Source organism: Polypterus senegalus, chromosome 12 (genome assembly GCF_016835505.1).
Source record: "Polypterus senegalus isolate Bchr_013 chromosome 12, ASM1683550v1, whole genome shotgun sequence".
In the NCBI taxonomy this organism is placed as follows: domain Eukaryota; kingdom Metazoa; phylum Chordata; class Cladistia; order Polypteriformes; family Polypteridae; genus Polypterus; species Polypterus senegalus.
The window spans coordinates 143,889,789-143,908,569 of record NC_053165.1 but is presented as its reverse complement, the minus strand read 5'-3'; the positions used below and the strand labels follow the sequence as shown (position 1 = coordinate 143,908,569).

General features: G+C 40.2%; 1 protein-coding gene and 3 non-coding genes across 7 annotated transcripts in view; all 4 read right to left on the bottom strand.

Moving 5' to 3' along the window:
* duox (dual oxidase) overlaps nt 1-18,781 on the bottom strand; it is a 95,793-nt gene that overhangs the window by 69,934 nt on the left and 7,078 nt on the right. For all 4 annotated transcript variants that reach the window (XM_039773706.1, XM_039773707.1, XM_039773705.1 and 1 more), the window contains exons 4-5: nt 15,201-15,365; nt 11,924-12,111 (exon numbers count right to left, since the gene is read on the bottom strand). In XM_039773706.1, coding sequence (XP_039629640.1) covers nt 11,924-12,111; nt 15,201-15,365 — 353 coding nt within the window. The remainder of the gene's footprint in view (nt 1-11,923; nt 12,112-15,200; nt 15,366-18,781) is intronic.
* On the bottom strand, nt 207-279 carry trnar-ucg. Its single transcript has one exon. It is a non-coding gene; the product is annotated as a tRNA-Arg (tRNA).
* Nucleotides 4,471-4,543, bottom strand: trnar-ucg. Its single transcript has one exon. It is a non-coding gene; the product is annotated as a tRNA-Arg (tRNA).
* trnar-ucg lies at nt 7,363-7,435 on the bottom strand. Its single transcript has one exon. It is a non-coding gene; the product is annotated as a tRNA-Arg (tRNA).

Here is an 18,781-nt window from a genome sequence, read left to right as displayed (position 1 = left end):
TTAAAGCCTAAAATGGAGCACATCTAAATGCAATCTGGATTTCTACACCGCGAGGAAAAACGCCTGCATTTCATTGACGTATAAATCACGAACTTCCTTTCATTTTGGTTACACTGGATCAGTTGGGGTACCCGAATTCTAGGTTTTTGTGAGTTACGTTGCCTAATTTCTAGCCGACGGTGCACAAACTGCTTCGCCTAAAATTTCGACCACGAAGGGACTCGAACCCTCAATCTTCTGATCCGAAGTCAGACGCCTTATCCATTAGGCCACGCGGTCCTACGCACACACCTCCTCGCTGCCGGGTGGGGTCAGGCACGCTGATGAGCTGAGCCGTGATTGATGATTGGTTACAGTGGTTTTGGGGCGTGGCGACAGCATTTTCGATTTTCATACCGCGTTGGTTGAAGCCGTCAGAACAAAAAAAAAAAAAGTTAAAAAAAAATAAAAAATCCAGTTAAAAAAAGCGAGATCAGATTTATACTGCGCTTAGGCAAGTTATTCTTCTTGTCTGGCGAAAACCTTCCATTAAACATTACAAAATAGAAAAAGTTTACCGTGTACAAAAAAGTGAACATATTCAATTAAATCCGGCATCATTTATATTATTATTAGGCACAGATTGTAATCTTAAATAAACAGGCATATCCTAGCGAAGCCCAACTGGTCCCGTGCGAGGGAGCGTGTGGGGTGGGCAAGCGACAACCCCATCCAAGGCGATATGCCAGGGTGGAGGTTGTCATCAAGCTAAGGAGTGGATTAATCGATTCTCTCACCGTTAGCTTTAGGATTGCATTTTATCTTACAATTTTGCAAGAACCTGCAGAACCCACATTGAACTAATCCATGATGCAGAATTATACACGGATGCAAAAGGAATACGTCGATCAAACTAGCACACTTTCTACAAGGACAATATCAGAAAACTTAAGCTTATTCCCAATATAATCGAAATGTCTAAAAATTATTTAAGTATGATTGAGGTGGTGGCCTCTGTTCTCTTTTGAAAGGGAGGATCATATCCTTGAAATCCATGTAGTCCTTTCTCATTTATTTATTTTTTTAAATATAAAAATGAATGCTGGAGAAGTGCATTAATCCGAAATAGATAATTAAATGGGCTCAGCATTTTAAACACAATCAGTGGTATGGGCTTGAAAATGTGAAGAGAACGACGGTTGTATTTTATATAGTGCCCTTCACCCTTGATTAAGACCCTGAATATCATGTTATATTAAAATCATTAAGTGACGACCGGTGATTCCTAACAAAAGGCTTACATCGATAATTAGTTACACTCAAAACATGAAATAACGGGAATGTGTATTCCATTTATTAGATTTAAAACAAAACAATTGCGCTCGTCTATAGCTACGTTAATAATTCTCTTAGATGTCATCTTAAGTCAATTACTGTAAATGTTAAAACAAAACCATGAAATTATTATTAACAGGGGACTGTCGTCATTTTTCATCTATGTTCTTTACTCATAACTTTTTTTTACTCAAAACACTATTCCCATTTTTTCCCTATAGAAAGTTATACTAAGTTGATTTATTTTAAACAAAATGTGCAGTACTATCATAGATTTGCATAAATACAAATATTTTGCATGAAGATCAGACCCTTTGACAACATGTTGCTGCACATTTGAAAGAATGTTAAAGACATTTATTTAGTTTATTCCCCGAATGCCGTCGAGTTGTGGGTTTCTGAAAGCGGATTTCAGAGACTTTTGAAACTCTGACAAAATTTGTTGCACATTACAACGGCATATTTTTCTTCGCTTTCTAGAATGGAGTCATTAATTTTAAAATACTAGCACAAGTGCAATCACCCAAAATGAATTAAACGACTGCTTTGTGTGTTACAGTTTGTTGTGATATACTATAAATGAGTACTTGTATGTTAATGTGACTGGATAATGAGTTGTCCAGGGGAGGACAATTTTTTTATGGAATTGCTCAAGTCATGGATTAATTTAAACAACTGTATAAAAGGTGGAAATATTTGCAGTAAAACAGTCAGCACCCATACATCCTCTTTACATTTTGTATGAGGGCTTGATAAAGCAATGTATCTGGACAAAGACTATTTCTTTTTCTCCTCGCATTCTCTTAGGAGGGTGGCACAGAGCAGGCAGAAACCAACCATGGATTGGGTGCCAGTCCATTATAAGAAATACTTGCATGATTAAAAACAAACAAACTCGGCTTTTTTAAATTTTACAAAACTCTAGGGATGCCAGAAATTAATAAAGAAAGAATCAAGGCGAACATGCATATTTCACACAGACAGTGACCAGGCCCGAGATTCACTATTTAGACTCTGGAGCTACGAGGCTGCTAATCCCTATGATGCCATGATGTGTCAATACATTTTTGTTTTGTATAGCAATTCAAGTTGGTGAGACTTTAGAATCCTTTAAAAGTAACCAAACGTCTACCCATCATTAAAATTGTTTAACCAAGCTACGGGGGGTATGGGCTAGCTTTTCTCACATGCCTGTGGAGTACCTTTGGATGGTACCAACTTTGACAGACATTAACAGTGTTAAAAAAAAAAAAAAAGGGGTCATGATTTTAATTGTTAATTGACTGTTGAGCTGAGCTGCCAATCATTTAACCATCAAAAAACAACCAGGAGCACAAACCAGTGTGTAGCTTCTCAGTGAAATGAATGCAGTTAACACTTTTAGTATTATTAATATTGCACTGAACTGTTTCATTATGTTAAATCAACCCCACTTAAGCTAAACAGCTCAGTAATGTAACTTTTAACTTGAAATATGCCTACATAACACAGTTCATTTACCTGCACGAGGTTAAAAAAACATCACATATGAACCATTTAATTGCTAATCATCATTAAATTCTTGCTTCTCACTGTACACAAATATGGACGTTAAGAAAGAAAGGCATACTCTTATGCAAATATGCAAACTTTATGCAAATATAGAATTCGGTACCATTATCAGTTTAGTTTAAGGCAATGCAACAATTTTTAAGAAATATTTGCGCATTGAAACAATTCATTAAAGCTGATAGCTAAAACACTGCTTAAGTGTAATCTTACATATATTTATATAATCAAATATTTTTTATACTAATCAAAGACTTTGTTAAATGTTGCGACTGAAACCACTTACACCTGAACACCAGCAAGACCAAGGAACTAGTAGTGGATTTTAGGAGGCCCAGGCCCCTCATGGACCCCGTGATCATCAGAGGTGACTGTGCCGAGGGTACAGACCTATAAATACCTGGGAGTGCAGCTGGATGATAAATTGGACTGGACTGCAAATACTGATGCTCTGTGTAAGAAAGGTCAGAGCCGACTATACTTCCTTAGAAGGCTGGCGTCCTTCAACGTCTGCAATAAGATGCTGCAGATGTTCTACCAGACGGTTGTGGCGAGCGCCCTCTTCTACACGGTGGTGTGCTGGGGAGGCAGCATAAAGATGAAGGTCGTCTCACGCCTGGACAAACTGATGAAGGCAGGCTCTATTGTAGGCACGGAGCTGAACAGTTTAACATCTGTGGCAGAGCGACGGGCGCTGAACAAACTTCTGTCAATCATGGAGAATTCACTGCATCCACTGAACAGGATCATCTCCAGACAGAGGAGCAGCTTCAGTGACAGACTGCTGTCACCGTCCTGCTCCACTGACAGACCGAGGTGATCGTTCCTCCCCCACACTATGCGACTTTTCAATTCCACCCGGGGGAGTAAATGTTAACATTATACAAAGTTATGGCCCGTTTTTACCTGCATTTTTATTACTCTTTAAATTTAATATTGTTTTCTATATCAGTATACTGCTGCTGGATTATGTGAATGTCACCTTGAGATTAATAAAGTATCTACCTACAATAAATATAAATGTAATATACAACATTATTATAATGTAACAAATGTGATATATATTTTAACCGTTATTGGTATTGCTTTCTTTGCCGTTTTAAGAATACTGTACATTATTGTATTTTAACTGTATGTTTACAATATACAGCATACTACAATATACCAACGAACTGACGGCGTACATTGGAAGAGGTGTGCATTTGCTTTTCCTGGTAATCAAGCTTTATCACACCAAGACTTAGTTTTTATAACTTCTAAACAGTATTTCTTCCAGTAGTTGCTACATTAAACAAAAATGTCCCCATTCATGTCGTTACAGATTCCATTCCAGGTCATTTTGGCCCCTTTCTGTTTTCTTCATTTCAGAAGTCTCGTGCAAAAACAATGATCGCTGAAGTTAATAAACCTTTCTTTAAAACCTAAAATGGAGCATATTTGAATGTATTCTATATATTTCTACTCCGCGAGGAAAACCGTATTAATTTCGTTTATGTCTAAAATTCCTATTTTGGTTACACTGGATCAGTCTTATCGTCCGTGTTTTTTTTTTTGAGTTTTTTACTTGAATCCTAGCACTCGGCGAACAAACTCCATGGCCTAAAACTTCGACCACGAAGGGACTCGAACCCTCAATCTTCTGATCCGAAGTCAGACGCCTTATCCATTAGGCCACGCGGTCTGGTGCTTCATTTCTTCTCGCTGCCGGGTGGAGTCAGGCACGCTGATGCTCCGAGATGTAGTTGAGGATTGGTTACAATGATTTTGGGGCGTGGCGACATCTTCGCATTTTCAATTTTCATACCGCGCTGGTTGAAGCCGTCAGACCCCAAATAAAAATAGACTTAAACAAAGCGAGAGCGGATTTAGGCTGCGCTTGTCTGGCGAAAACCTTCCAACAAACAATATAGGAAGTTTCGTGTGTGCAAAAAATAAAAAGTGAACATATTCAATGAAATCCGTTACCATTTATATTAGGCGCAGATTGTAATCTCAAACAGGCATATTAAGACTAGCGAAGCCCAACTGGTCCGGTGCGAGAGCGCGTGTGAGGTGGGCAAGTGACAACCCCATCCAAGACGATGTGCCGGGGTGGGCGTTGTCATCAAAGCTAAAGGAGTAGATTAATCGGTTGTCTCACCGTTAGCTTTAGGATTGCTTTTTATATCTTACAATTTTGCACCTGCAGAACCCACATTGAACTAATCCATCCACCCATCCTTTATCCAACCCGCTATATCCCAACTACTGGGTCACGGGGGTCTGCTGGAGCCAATCTCAGCCAACACAGGGCACCAGGAAGGAAACAAATCCCAGGCAGGGCGCGCACACACACACGGGACAATTTGGAATCGCCATGCACCTAACCTGCATGTCTTTGGACTGTGGGAGGAAACAAGAGTACCCGGAAGAAACCCACGCAGACACGGGAAGAACATGCAAACGCCACACAGGGAGGACCCGGGAAGCGAACCTGGGTCTCCCAACTTCGAGGCTTGAACTACACGTATGTAAAAGGAATACGTCGATCAAACTAGCACACTTTCTACGAGTGAAATTTCAGAAAAATGCAAGATTATCAGAAAATTTAAGCTTATTCCAAATATAAATCGAAATGTCTAAAAGTTATTTAAAGTATGACTGAGGTGGTGGCCTCAGTTCTTTGAAAGGAAGGATCATATCCTTGAAATCCATGTAGTCCTTTCTGGTAATTTTTAAAATATAAAAAATAAAGACTGGAGAAGTGCATTAATCTGAAATAAATAATTAAATGGGCTCAGCATTTTAACACAATCAGTGGTATGGGCTTGAAAATGTGAAGAGAAGGATGGTTGTATTTTATATAGTGCCCTTCACCCTAAAACAGTCAGCACCCATACAATCTTCTTTAAATTTTGTATAAGGGCTTGATAAAGCAATGTATCTGGACACAGACTGACTATTTCCTGTGTTCCTCTCATTCTCTCAGAGGGTGGCATAGAGCAGGCAGAAACCAACCCTGGATTGGGTGCAAGTCCATTATAAGAAATACTTGATGATTAAAATGAACAAACTCAGCTTTTTAAAATTTTACAAAACTCCAGGGATACCAGATTTTTAATTTTTTTATTTTTAACAGAATCAAGGAGAACATGCATATTTCACACAGACAGTGACCAGGCCCGAGATTCACTACTTAGACTGAGGACTCTGGAGCTACGAGGCTGCTAATCCCCATGATGCTGTGATGGGTCAATACATTTTTATTCTGTCTAGCTATTCAAGTTGGTGAGACTTTAGACTCCCGTAAAAGGTACCAAATGTCCACCCATCATTAAAATTGTTTAACCAAGCTATTGGGAGGGGGAGTCCTAGCCTCTCTCGCATGCCTGTGAAGCACCTTTGGATGGTACCAACTATGACAGGCATTAACACTGGAGAAAAAGAATCATAATTTAACAGTTAATTGACTGTTGAGCTGAGCTGCCAATCATTTAACCAACAAAAAAAAAAAAAAAAACAGGAACACAAACAAATGTGTACTTTATCTCAGTAAAATTAATGCAGTTAACAATTTTAGCATCATCAATATTGCATTGAACTGTTTCATTATGCCAAATCAACCCCACTCAAGCTAAACAGCTCAGGAATTTAACTTATAACTTGAAATATACCTACATTACAGTTAATTTACCTGCATGAGGTTAAAAACATCACTTATATGAACCATTATATTGCTAATCATCATTATATTCTTGCTTCTCACTGTACATAAATATGAGGCTTAGAAGGAAGAAAGGCATTCCCTTATGCAAATATGCAAACTTTATGCAAATCTAGAATTCGGTACCATTATCAGTTTAAGGCAATGCAACAATTCTTCACCAAAAAAAAAAAAAAAATTTGTGCAATGAAACAATTAATTGATAGCTGAAACACTGCTTAAGTGCAACCTTACAGTATATTTATATGCAATGCAATAAATCTAAAATATATAAATGTGATATATATTTTAACCGTTTCTGGTCTTGCTTTTTTGCTGTGAAAACACACATTTAATGTATTTTAACTTTATTTTTACAGTTTACAGCATACTAAAATATACCAAAGAACTGACGGTGTACATTGGCTTTTTCTGGTAATCAAGCTTTATCACACCAAGATTACGGTTTAGAAGTTGTTATAAAAACTAAAATATTTCTTCCAGTGAATGTCCCCGACCCATGTCGTTACAGATTCCATTCCAGGTCATTTTGGCCCCTTTGTTTTCTTCATTTCAGATGTCTCGTGCAAAAACAATGAGCGCTGTAGTTAATGAACCTTCCTTTAAAGCCTAAAATGGAGCACATTTGAATGTACAGTATTCTGTATTTCTAATCCGCGACGAAAAATGCAGGCATTTCGTTTGTCTAAAATGCCTTTTATTTTGATTACACTGGATTAGTCTTAGCGTCCGAATTCTTTCCCGGTTTGTTACTTGAATCCCAGCACTCAGCGAACAAACTGCATGGTCTAAAACTACGACCACGAAGGGACTCGAACCCTCAATCTTCTGATCCGAAGTCAGACGCCTTATCCATTAGGCCACGCGGTCTACTGCTTAATTCTTACGCGCACAGTTTCTCCCTGCAGGCAGGCGGATGATTTAAACTGCGGTTTTTGATTGGTTGCAATAGCTTTGGGGCGTGGCAACAGGGTCTCTGCATTTTCGATTTTCTAACCGCGTTGGTTGAAGCCTTCAGAACAGAATAAAACACTGAGTCAAAGCGAGAGCGAATTTGGGCTGAGCTTAAGCAAGTTGATCCAAGTCTGGCGAAAATCTTCCAGTAAATATTAAAATATGAAATGTGGTTACGGTGCAAAAAAGAAAAAAAGTGAAAATATTCAAAGAAATCCGGCATCATTTATATTCGGCGCAGATTGAAATCTCAAACTAACAGGCATATTAAGCCTTGCGAAAACCCACCTGGTCCTCTGCGAGTGCGCGTGTAAGGTGGTCAAGCGACGCCCATGTGCTCAGGTGATCTAAACTGGCTACTGGCACTCCTGCATATCATCCAGCTGGGCGTTTAGACTACGTGGTTAATCAATGGCACCCATTGATGTACTGCATTCAGCGTTTACAGTTGTTTCGTTTATCACAAGGTTTCACCTCTGCTCATTGGGTATACATAGCACTAATTACTTAGGTTTCCATGTTTCGTTTTTGTCTGCCTCAATATACACAGTGGCCTTAGAAGCTGGTGACAACACAACCCCAACAAAATGTGTTGATCAATCCATTTGCACTGTATATTGTGTCATCAGCATTCTGAATTACTGCAGTGCTACAATACATCAAACTGATCCGCCCATCACTAGGATAAAGTAATATCGAATCACAAGTAGGAATAAGTAGACTAGGAGGAACATGGAACAAGACCCGATGCTGACAACAGACAGGATGAAAGGAAACTGGAGAAGCCATACAGCAGAACTGGACAGAAGAGGGAGTGTGGGAAGAACAGCTAAATGAAAGGGAAGATCATTTTTAAAATTTGTTTTAAATGTTACAAAAGATGGAGCCTTATGAAGAGACCAGGGCAGAGGAGCAAGAGCCACCTGGAAGCATGTGCTTTTAGGTCTTTTAATAAAGCCAATTTACCAAATGTATCCCTCATCACAAAATCATAACATGGGTATACACCGAGTACCTCTGAACAAGATTGTCTAAATACGACCCTAGACTAGGAGTTCACCTTTCTTTATCTTGGGCTTCCTGGTGTGCACACTTGTTCAGGAGTGAGCCACTCTTAAGGAAATGTCAAATTACTCAACTTCTAGTCATTGGGTATGTCATATTTGCTGAATGCCATTACTGATCTTGTCACCAGCCCACATCAATTTAAATGACTGAAAATTGATGCCCATCTCTACTTTAATGATTGAGAGCCAAACTTCCAGCACAATCCAACTCGCCCATTTTTCTGGCAGCCAATAGCATGATCTCCAACAGGGCTGGCACTGTAAACAGGTATGGCAAATCCAGTGACCATCTTTGCCTTTTCTGTTTAGTGTCTTTTTTTTTTTTTTTCATTCTGTCGTCGTACATAAACATGAGACATCAGACAGGCAAAACAAGCTCCGTCATACCAGAGTTTCTCCATAGCAAACTTCTCAGTACGAGTGTGGACTATGCCACATGTCCCTGGATCTCCAAATTTCTAAGGAATGGACATCAGACTGTGATGATGGGTGAATCTCAGTCAAGAGTCAGGGCCGTGTTTGGTCTCCTGTCCTGTAGTCTGTCCACATAAATGACTGCACCTCCAATGACTCATCTGTTCAACCTATGAAGTTTTCTGATGACACCACTAAAACTGCCCCGATCACAGATAAGATGCCAAATGGGAAGAATGCAATTGGCTGGCCTTTTAGTGCATCCTCAATCTTAACTTGAATTCCCGGAAATCAGCAGAAATAACTGGGCATGTTAGCAGACACTTCTCACCTCCTACACGCCCAGTTATAAATGACATCACAGTCAACAGGATGGAATTAGTTACATTTCTTGGTACAGCTATCCCAGTCTGAACTGGGATGGAAACCTAACTGCTCTTTTCAAAAAAGTTCAGCACTGGATGGTTTTTATCTGTCAGCTTAAAAAGTTGAACTTGTCCCTTTCAGTGTTGGCACAGTTTTATAGAGCCCTCATTGAATGCATCCTCACTTTCTTCAGAACAGTCTGGGATCGAAACATAAATTGGGTGTTATTCAGACTGCTAAAAATAATGTGGGCCTGAATCACAGGTCAAATGATGTGCTGGAAGTATAATTAATGACGACACCCAGCTGGGCAACCATCTCTTCCAGCTATCATTGAGGAAATGTTACAGTGCACTAAAGGCGAGAACTACTAAAACACAAAGATAATCACAGCCTCTGATTCATCTCAGTCTTTTCCTGGTTTCTGAACTCCTCCATTCAATATAAATTGTGTTTACTTTATAGGACTGAACTTTTACTGGGTGGAAGGGCGATTCTACTTTACTATATTGTTTTATATATCTGTTTACATTGCATGTAATATTTCGATGGTGTCACATTTAATTCCGTGTTCCTTGTTAGTGTGTGGACGTAACACCAGGAAAAATTCCTAATTATTTTGCCTGGCAGTAAAGTTCAAAGTTCCTTATTCTTGGTCTTTGCCTGGTGCTACCAGGTGAGCGTTCATTACTGGTCAGCTCTCATGTACACAGAGCCCACCTCTACATCTGAACCGGTTTGATTTAGTTGTGGACTAGCTGGAGTTAGTTGCTGGATATGTCACATTACATGACCAGATTCACGGGAGTGCACCGACGACTGCTTATGTAACTGAAGATTGTTGGAAAAGACAAAGCCATGGTGGCCCCCTTGGGCTGATCATACACACGCCCTAAATTCAGCTTGCTCCCATTCTTGTGGAAGGGGCAGCACAAGTCATAGCTAAAATACTCGGAATAGAAACCAGGCTGCAGCAGGAGGTTACAAAAGTAGATGCTGCCTGTGGTTTGCAAGTCATCTGGTTTTACTGCCTTATGTGCTGACATCACTCTTAATTGTTTAATGGCCCTGCTCAAACGTCTTCATGTCTTCATCCTCATACCTATCTGATAGGTCTGGAGATAAACAAAGCTCTCCCCCCACCTTGTCTAGAAGGATGTTGTAATCACCCCCTACTTAGGGTTTCCAGGAATTTGAATCACTCAGATTGTTTTTATTTTGTTACTATAATGGGAAGACAAATGCTCCTGCCTCCATTGTTTCAAATCTTGATGGGACAACACCAAGGGCCTTTCCCCAGGAAGCTGCACTTTGAACGAGTGTGGACATGTGCGTGAGTATGTGCTGCAGTAGAATGGTTCCCGTCTAGCGAAGGTTCTCATTTGGAACCCATTTCTCTGTCAGGTTGTGCTTTAATTTAATTTAATAGGGCCCTGAAGACAGACAGACGGATTAGGTGGCATGTCCTGGATATGCCATAATGTTGTCTTTTAACAATTAATTATATGGAATGCCAAGTTTGATCTCTTCTCGTTGACAGACAAATTTCAGTTTTAGCAGAGATCGTCCAAGTGTGCCCGCTAGTTGGTACTTGCTTCCCCTTGGAAACAGGGCTTGGTTACGATTACAGTATGCCGGTGACACATCTGCTTACTGTTAAAGGTGGGCACTCACTGGACTTGACAGCTCACTATCTGCCTTACTGAAATGAAATACTGAATGAACCCTAAATACAATTTAACAGAGCTGGAGAGCTGCTGTTTTCTTTGCCTTTTACACCTCACTATCTGTTGACTTCAGCTCTGCTTTTATCACAATCATCCTGGAATTTCTCGACTCTAAACCACCCAGATTTCTGCCCCTACCTCGTCCGGTCAGTGGATTCATGAGAAATAGGAAACAGCAAATGAAACTGGGGAAACTTGCCTCTAGCACCTGTACAATTAGCACTGGTGCCCCCCAGGGGTGTGTGTGCTCTCCCCACTGCTCTTCTCCCTCTATACTAATCACTGAACCTCTAAGAACCCCACTGTCAAGCTCCTTAAATATGCAAACACAACCTTCAATGGACTCATCTGCATACAGAAGGGAGTTTGAGCAGTTGGTCCATTGGTGTGTTGAGAACAATCTGGAGCTAAACACCCACAAAACTGTGGACTTCGGAAAGGACCCAACCAACAACATGACCTCTCCACACTTAATACAGTGTCAGTTATGGAAACCTTTACATTTCAGGGCTCTATGATCACTCAGGACTTGACATGGAACACCAAGATAAACTAGAATTAAAAAGGCAAAGCACCGAATGGACTTCCTCTGACAGCTGAGGGAGTTTAAAGCTGCAATCACGGCGTCTGTTCTCAGCTCCTCCATTACAGTGTGGTTTGGATCAGCCCTCAAAACAAGACCAGAATAAGCTACAGCGAAAAATCAGGTCTGCTGAAAAGGTCAGAATGTCACCAGTATTCCCATCTTACAAGATGTATACTATATAAGTAGTATGAAGCAGACAGACATATCAGCTGTGCACTCCGCACATGCCATTTCTGTGGCTTACCTGGGCTCTTGGGTTATTCGGGCTTTTCCCTGTGTTTTTGGACCACTGGCTTCGCATGAATGGGATTTGCTCATTTCCACTTTTATCAGGATCAAAAACGGGATCACCACTTGGGACCTTAATGTTGAAAAATTCTGGAGGGCAGCCTGACCTCCTGCCATCGAGGATCTCAAAAACCACATGGTAACCTGAAAAGATAAAAAAATAAAAATAAAAAATGAATAAATAATTTGTTACTTGAAGTCCTGCCATCTTATCAATTCCAATAAAGTGGAGGATTTTAATAAATCTGGCCACTCTATGGAGTTCATCTCCTTTAGCCCTGCTGATCCTACTCTGGCGACAGTCTTTTAGATGGTGGTGCTAAGATTTTTAAGATCGAAGGCATGAAGTCCTAAAAAGAATTCATGATTAGTAATATGCTTAGCAGAGTGTTAGCTACGGAGATGGCCCGTTGTCATACTTAATGCATCAGCACAGCACGATTAGACTGGCTCTGCTATATCCTCCATTTTACTTTCAGCTTCCTGTATTAGGCTCCAAAGCATTATCGTCAAAAATCAAATTTGTTTTACTTAATATTAAACCATTTATTTATGTGCCATCTGTGCTACCGTATCAGCGTATACCTCAGTGTTAACATTTGCAGTGTACCATCTATTGGAAAGTATTTGGTAATGCATGTGGTAATAAAATGAATGGCATGTGTCATTCAAACAGATGGCAATAATAAAATGCATTACTGCAAATGCACCATCTGTTGGAATGACAAATGCAATGCATGTGTCTGTTCTATGCTATTAGGTATAGGTTTCATAAAAGCAGTGTTGATGCTCGTAATGTGCCATCTGTTGGAATAACAAATGCTGTGTAGATTATTACTGCAAATGTTTTTGATACGCTGTTGGAATGACAAATGCAGTGCACACACTTGTCCTTTTGTGAAGGTAGACAATACATTTTAAAAGTACTTCATGAAATATCATGCATAAAAAAAATTAATGAGCCACTCTTAAACACAGAGACAAATAAATAAGATATCAACCCGTGCTCACCTGAAAACAAGTCCAAGACACAATGTCATTCTATGACTTGCTTTGTGATAATGAACACTATAAAAGGCGCTCTACACCACTGTGTTCAATGTTTGCTTATTTACCTGCACAGGGGGATTTGTTTCACTCAACGTTTTAAAGGAATTTCCTGCATGGCCTTGCCATTTGCAACAAGTATCTTTTGTTTTCACTTAGAGGTTATATGATTATTTAAGTAATTTTCTGTATATACACTCTACACTTGCAACTATAAAATACTCAATACTGGAGTATGGAGAAAATGTTAATTTTCCCCAGTAAAAATTTAAATTAGAAATCAATGGATGCGGAATAGTATTACAAGCTACCCTGAACCAAAGCACTCAACTGTCATTCAGTTGCACGTCACGGTCACAAACCAAGTCCACTAGCATTACCTCCTGGCTGCCAATGGGCTATCACGGCTCAACCAATTGCATTGTTTCCAAAAATTCCAAGCACACTGCCTCTTTGTGAGCCGACAAAAAGATCCTATTATACCTGCCAGGGGACTCAGTTACCGGCCTTCTAAAACTAAGAACGCCTCTCTCTGACTTGTCTCATAAAGTGTTTCTTTCATGCCATCGGGATTCCTTAGAGCCATCTGTTCCCCAGAAGGCATTTCTCACATATAGGAATCAGATTGCTTTAAAAATATGGAGACATGCTGCACTTTACCAGGCTGTTTAGGTAGCCATGTGCAATGCACAGAGGACAGCTAGAAGTAAAGACAAAGCAAAGATCAGCAATGAAAAGCTGCCTTTGGCATTTGTTGTTTAAATAAATAGGAACACCTGCTTATCCATGCCATTAACTTATCAGCCAACCAGGTGAAGGTAGCACGATACACAAAATCCTGCAGGTACAAGTCAGGAGCTTCAGTTAATGTCCATGAAACAGCAGAATGTGGAAAAATAGGACTCTGATCATGGCATCATTATTAGTGCCAGATGAGCCAATTTGAGTATTTTTGTAATTGATGATCTCACACACAACAGTCTCTGGAGTTTACTCAGAGTAAAACAAGAAGCACCCAGTTCTGCAAATACCTTTTTGACGAGAAGGTCAGAAGAAAATGGACAGATTGGTCCAAGTTGACAGAAAGGAAATGGCGAATCAGATGACCACTTTACAATTGCAGTAAGCAGAAAAGCACCCAAGAATGCACAACATTTGAGGTGGATGGGCTACAACAGCAGAAGACCACATCAGGTCACATCCCTGCCACCCAAGAACAGAAAACCAAGGCTGCAGTGGGCACAGACTCACCAAAACTGGACAGTTAAAGACTTGAAAAAACGAGGGCCTTGTCTGATGAATCTCAATTTCTGCTGATCGGCATCAACAGAATGAATCCATCCACTCAACCTGCCTTGTGTCAATAGTTCTAGATGGTGATGGAATATTGTGGGGCAAGTTTTCTTGGTGCACTTGGGGCTCATTAATACCAACCAACCATCACTAGAATGTCACGGCCTATTCGAGTATTGTTGCTGACCACATGCATTACCATAGTGGAAATACTGTAGCCATTAGGGGATGCATCAGATGACAATGCAAAACTGGCTGCATGAAAATGGCAAAGAGTTCAGTGTTCAGACTGGGCCCTTTCCAGTCTCCAGATCTGAATCCAATAGAACACTTTTGAGATGTGGTGGAATGGGAAATGTGCAGCAAGATTGTGTAGCTGACAAACATTGTATGGTGCAATTAAGTCAAAATAGATAAGAATCCCAAGTACATATTTCCAACATCTTGTGAAATTCATTTCATCAAAAACTTAAACCGTTTAAAAGAGCAAATGGAGGTCCTACCCCTGTATTAGTATAGTGGTCCTTAGAATTAGACCAGTGAGCGTACATCTAAACTCTTCTTGATATTAGTCATTGCTGCAACTGTTTGTTATTTTTACAGTCTGCATTTTATTAGACTAAACAGTTGGTACTGTATATTCAACTTTGTATTGCAGTCTGGTTTCTGCTGTAATGTACCTTACAATAAACAAATACTGACAAACAAAACATCACATAGAGACCCCGTGAAACTGAATATGAGAAAGGCTAAGAGGATAGACTGGGGGGTCCCAATAAAAAAAAAAAAAGCTCACATTTAAAATATTTGGACTTACTAAGCCAAAAACATGGCAATGACAACATAGTCCCCCCTCCCCTATCACACATGCAAACGGGACACTGGTCACTTACCAAAGATGACAGACAGCACAGTTCTGTTCTTGGCAGATGGCAGCCCAGACTTCCCGGCCATTGCAGCACTGCTGATTTCACGTGCATTGGGGACCTCAGGCTCTTGCAACGCCACAAACACCCCATCGGCATAGTGGGCTGGGGAGATTCTCATAAATGGGGAACCTGTAGAAGAATAGGTAGACTGTATACTACATATTCAGAGACACAGAAAAGAATTATAGCTTTTTGTAAGGCATTTAGCATTTGTGCAGGTTTTAAAAGGCACTATATAAAACAACAAATATTTAGAGAAGAAGGATTGGAAGGGATGTATTTGTATAAAGGTAAATGGATGACAGGCAATTCTGCACTGGGATGTAAAAGTTAAAGAATGCAGCATGTGTCACCTGAAAGTCAGTTTATAATGACATATTATACACACAAGGTGGGATTAACTTTTCCCTTTGTATGTGGCAGGCACTATATAAGAATGGCATCTTTTCTTACAGGAAAAGGAACTAACCACCAAAACACGTCCAGCATTATCTGACTAGGCATGACAATTTTCTAGCACAAGCATGTTAGGTCCAAGACAGCAGCAGATTTTCATTTCAGCCACTTTCTTAGTAGTGACCAATTACTGCTCCTAATTGAACAGACATTTTCATCTTTTTAAATGGACTCTGTTCAAGATTTACAAACCTAAACAGTTTTTTTTTTCCCCCCCACTTAAGTCTGTGTCTCATTATGTCACGTTTCCATCCATTTTCAGTCAAAGCCTTCATTTAAATAAATTTTAGTGAGTGGACTTCTGCCTTGTAATGCGACATACCCAGTGACCCACTCCAGCTACTTGGCTATGGACTCGGACGATACCAAAAAAGGTTTGATTTTGTCTTTAGTCATTTACGGTGGGCACGAGAGCAGACAACCAATAAATAATAATCCAGAAGTAAGTATATATAGATATATATATTTGTTTTTATGTACTATGATAGAACGGGCCGAGATTGTGTCCAAACACATCATTCCTGTTCTCTTTCTAATGCACCAACTCCATCAGGCAGCACGCTATTAGCCGTCCCTAAAAGGGGTGCTAGAAGGTTGGCATGCGGTCACTTATTTTGACATGCCAAGCGATCTTCAGTTGTAAATTGGCATGACCTGCAGTTGACAAGTCTGACATACCCTAGGATGAGAAGTCATGTGATGTGACATCGGCTTTGACCAACAGTCAAACAATAATGAACTGTAAAGTTTGCCAACAGGTGAGCACCTAATGTCATCCCATTTCTGTCTTCATCTCAAATTTGTTTCAATAAAATAATTGAAAAGGTCTCAGAAATGTTAATTTGCTGTGATTTGGATGTCGAGCGCAGAGAAACAGAAATACTAACAATCTTGGGAAAAAGAAAGCAGTAACAAGCAACAGAATTAAAAGAACAGATTTCATTAACAGCAAGCATTGGCTTCCAATTATGAATCGGTGGTAGTGAAAATGGTGGCCTTCCAAGAACAGAGTCCAAGACCCCCTCGAATTAGCTGGGCATCTATTGGATCACTTTGCTGTTTTGTTAACGTTACTGCTAAAGGAACAAGGAAGTAATGAAGGGTTATGAATCTTAAATGACAATTCAGTTTAAACTGAGCGGTACATTACTAGTTTAGGAAGCAGCTGGAATGAAACCTGAAGCCACTACAGCCCTTCTAGGACAGGATTCGATACCCCGTCCTGGACAGTAACCTCTAGAGAACTCAACGCTGAACGAGAGAATGAAGCCAAAATGGCAAATCAATCCATGCAGGTGTTACAGTGGTAGCACAGCTGCCTCACAGTAAGTAGATCATGGGTTCATGTGTCCTGGGTTCTCCATGTGTGGAGTGAGAGAAAATGTAAAGAATTATTATTATGATGAAACAACCCAGAGTGCGGCAAAAATGTTAACTTTTCAATCTATTACCTTTTCAGATGTGTCAGCTATAATTTGGACTATCAGGTAAAATGGCTGAACCCGGATTCCATTCCTGATCTACTATGTTGGATGTTTGCAGCAAGACATCAGTGAAGCATATATGCTCAGCAATCTGGACAAATAAAACCATTCCTTTCAAATTTGTTAGGGCCCTTGAGCAAGGCCCTTAACCTGGGTATGACATTAATCTGCATCCATCCCTTCATGTAGGCCCTCCAACCTACAGGGAAAAACTTGGGGCTTGGTGGCAGAATTGGCACTCCAGCCACCATAATAAAAAATCTCACACTGTTCCTCTCCATCTGAACTAGTGTGGTGTCGAGGTGTCACCCGTTACATGGCTGCACTCGGGTCCTAATCTGGAGTTGGTTTATCATGTGGTGGGTGCAGCAATACAATGGCAATGCAGTTCGTGCTCCTAACCTTTCAAAATCCTGTAGTATGGACTTGAAATCCAAAATGGATGCAACCACTTCACTCAAGCGGCTTATTGGATTGAACTTGTTGTGCAACCGCAGTATGAACTGTTTGCTTCCTACTTCAGAGACAGGAGCTCAACCAGGTCACAAAAGCAGTGCTTTAGGTTATGTGGAGACACTACACTGAAGGTATCCATGACAGTGTTTCTTGTGAAGAAAGATCAGCATGTCCAGGTTCTTCATTCTTATTTGGCAACTCGTGCTTTCACAATTGTATCAATTCTGCACCACCCTATACTTTATAAAGTATGATGAGGAAATTAAATTTCTGAGAAACTGGACACCCTCATGTTGGTGCGAGGGTGCGGCAGAGCTTAACTGATAAAAAAAGAATTTCATGTTACCGCTAACAGAAATAACAACCATAATTCAACCTTAAATTTAAAGGACATGGTGGTGTTCTGGCCTTGTCAACAGTTTTGGCTCCAGTTGCCCTGTGACCCTGTCCTGGAGAAGCGGGTCGAGAAAATGGATGGAATGAGGTTTGCTTTTTAAACACAAACAGGAAGAATAAAATCAACCAAATTTACTGAAACCCGGCAATAATTTATCTGATGTCCCTTGTTTTTATGTACCATGATAGAACGGGAAAAAAAAGGGAGCCGAGATTGTGTCCGAGCACGCCATTTGTACTGTGTCAAAAAAAAAAAAAAAAATTTGGATGTCGAGCTCAGAAAAACAGAAAACAAACAATCTTGTCAAAAAAAAGCAGTAATAAGCAACAGAATTAAAGAACAGATTTCATTAACAGCAAGCACTGGCTTCCAATTATGAAATCTGGTGGTAGTGAAAATGGTGGCCTTCCAAGAACAGAGTCCAAGACCCCCACGAGTTAGCTGGGCATCTATTGGATCACTTTGCTGTTTTGTTAACATTGCTGCTAAAGGAACAAGGAAGTAATGAAGGGTTATGAATCTTAAATGACAATTCTTTTTAAACTGAGCGGTACATTACTAGTTTGGGAAGCAGCTGGAATGAAACCTGAAGCCACTACAGCCCTTCTAGGACAGGATTTGATACCCGTCCTGGACAGTAACCTCTAGAGAACTCAACGCTGAACGAGAGAATGAAGCCAAAATGGCAATCCACTCCATGCAGGTGGTGCAGTGGTATCACAGCTGCCTCACAGTAAGTAGATCATGGGTTC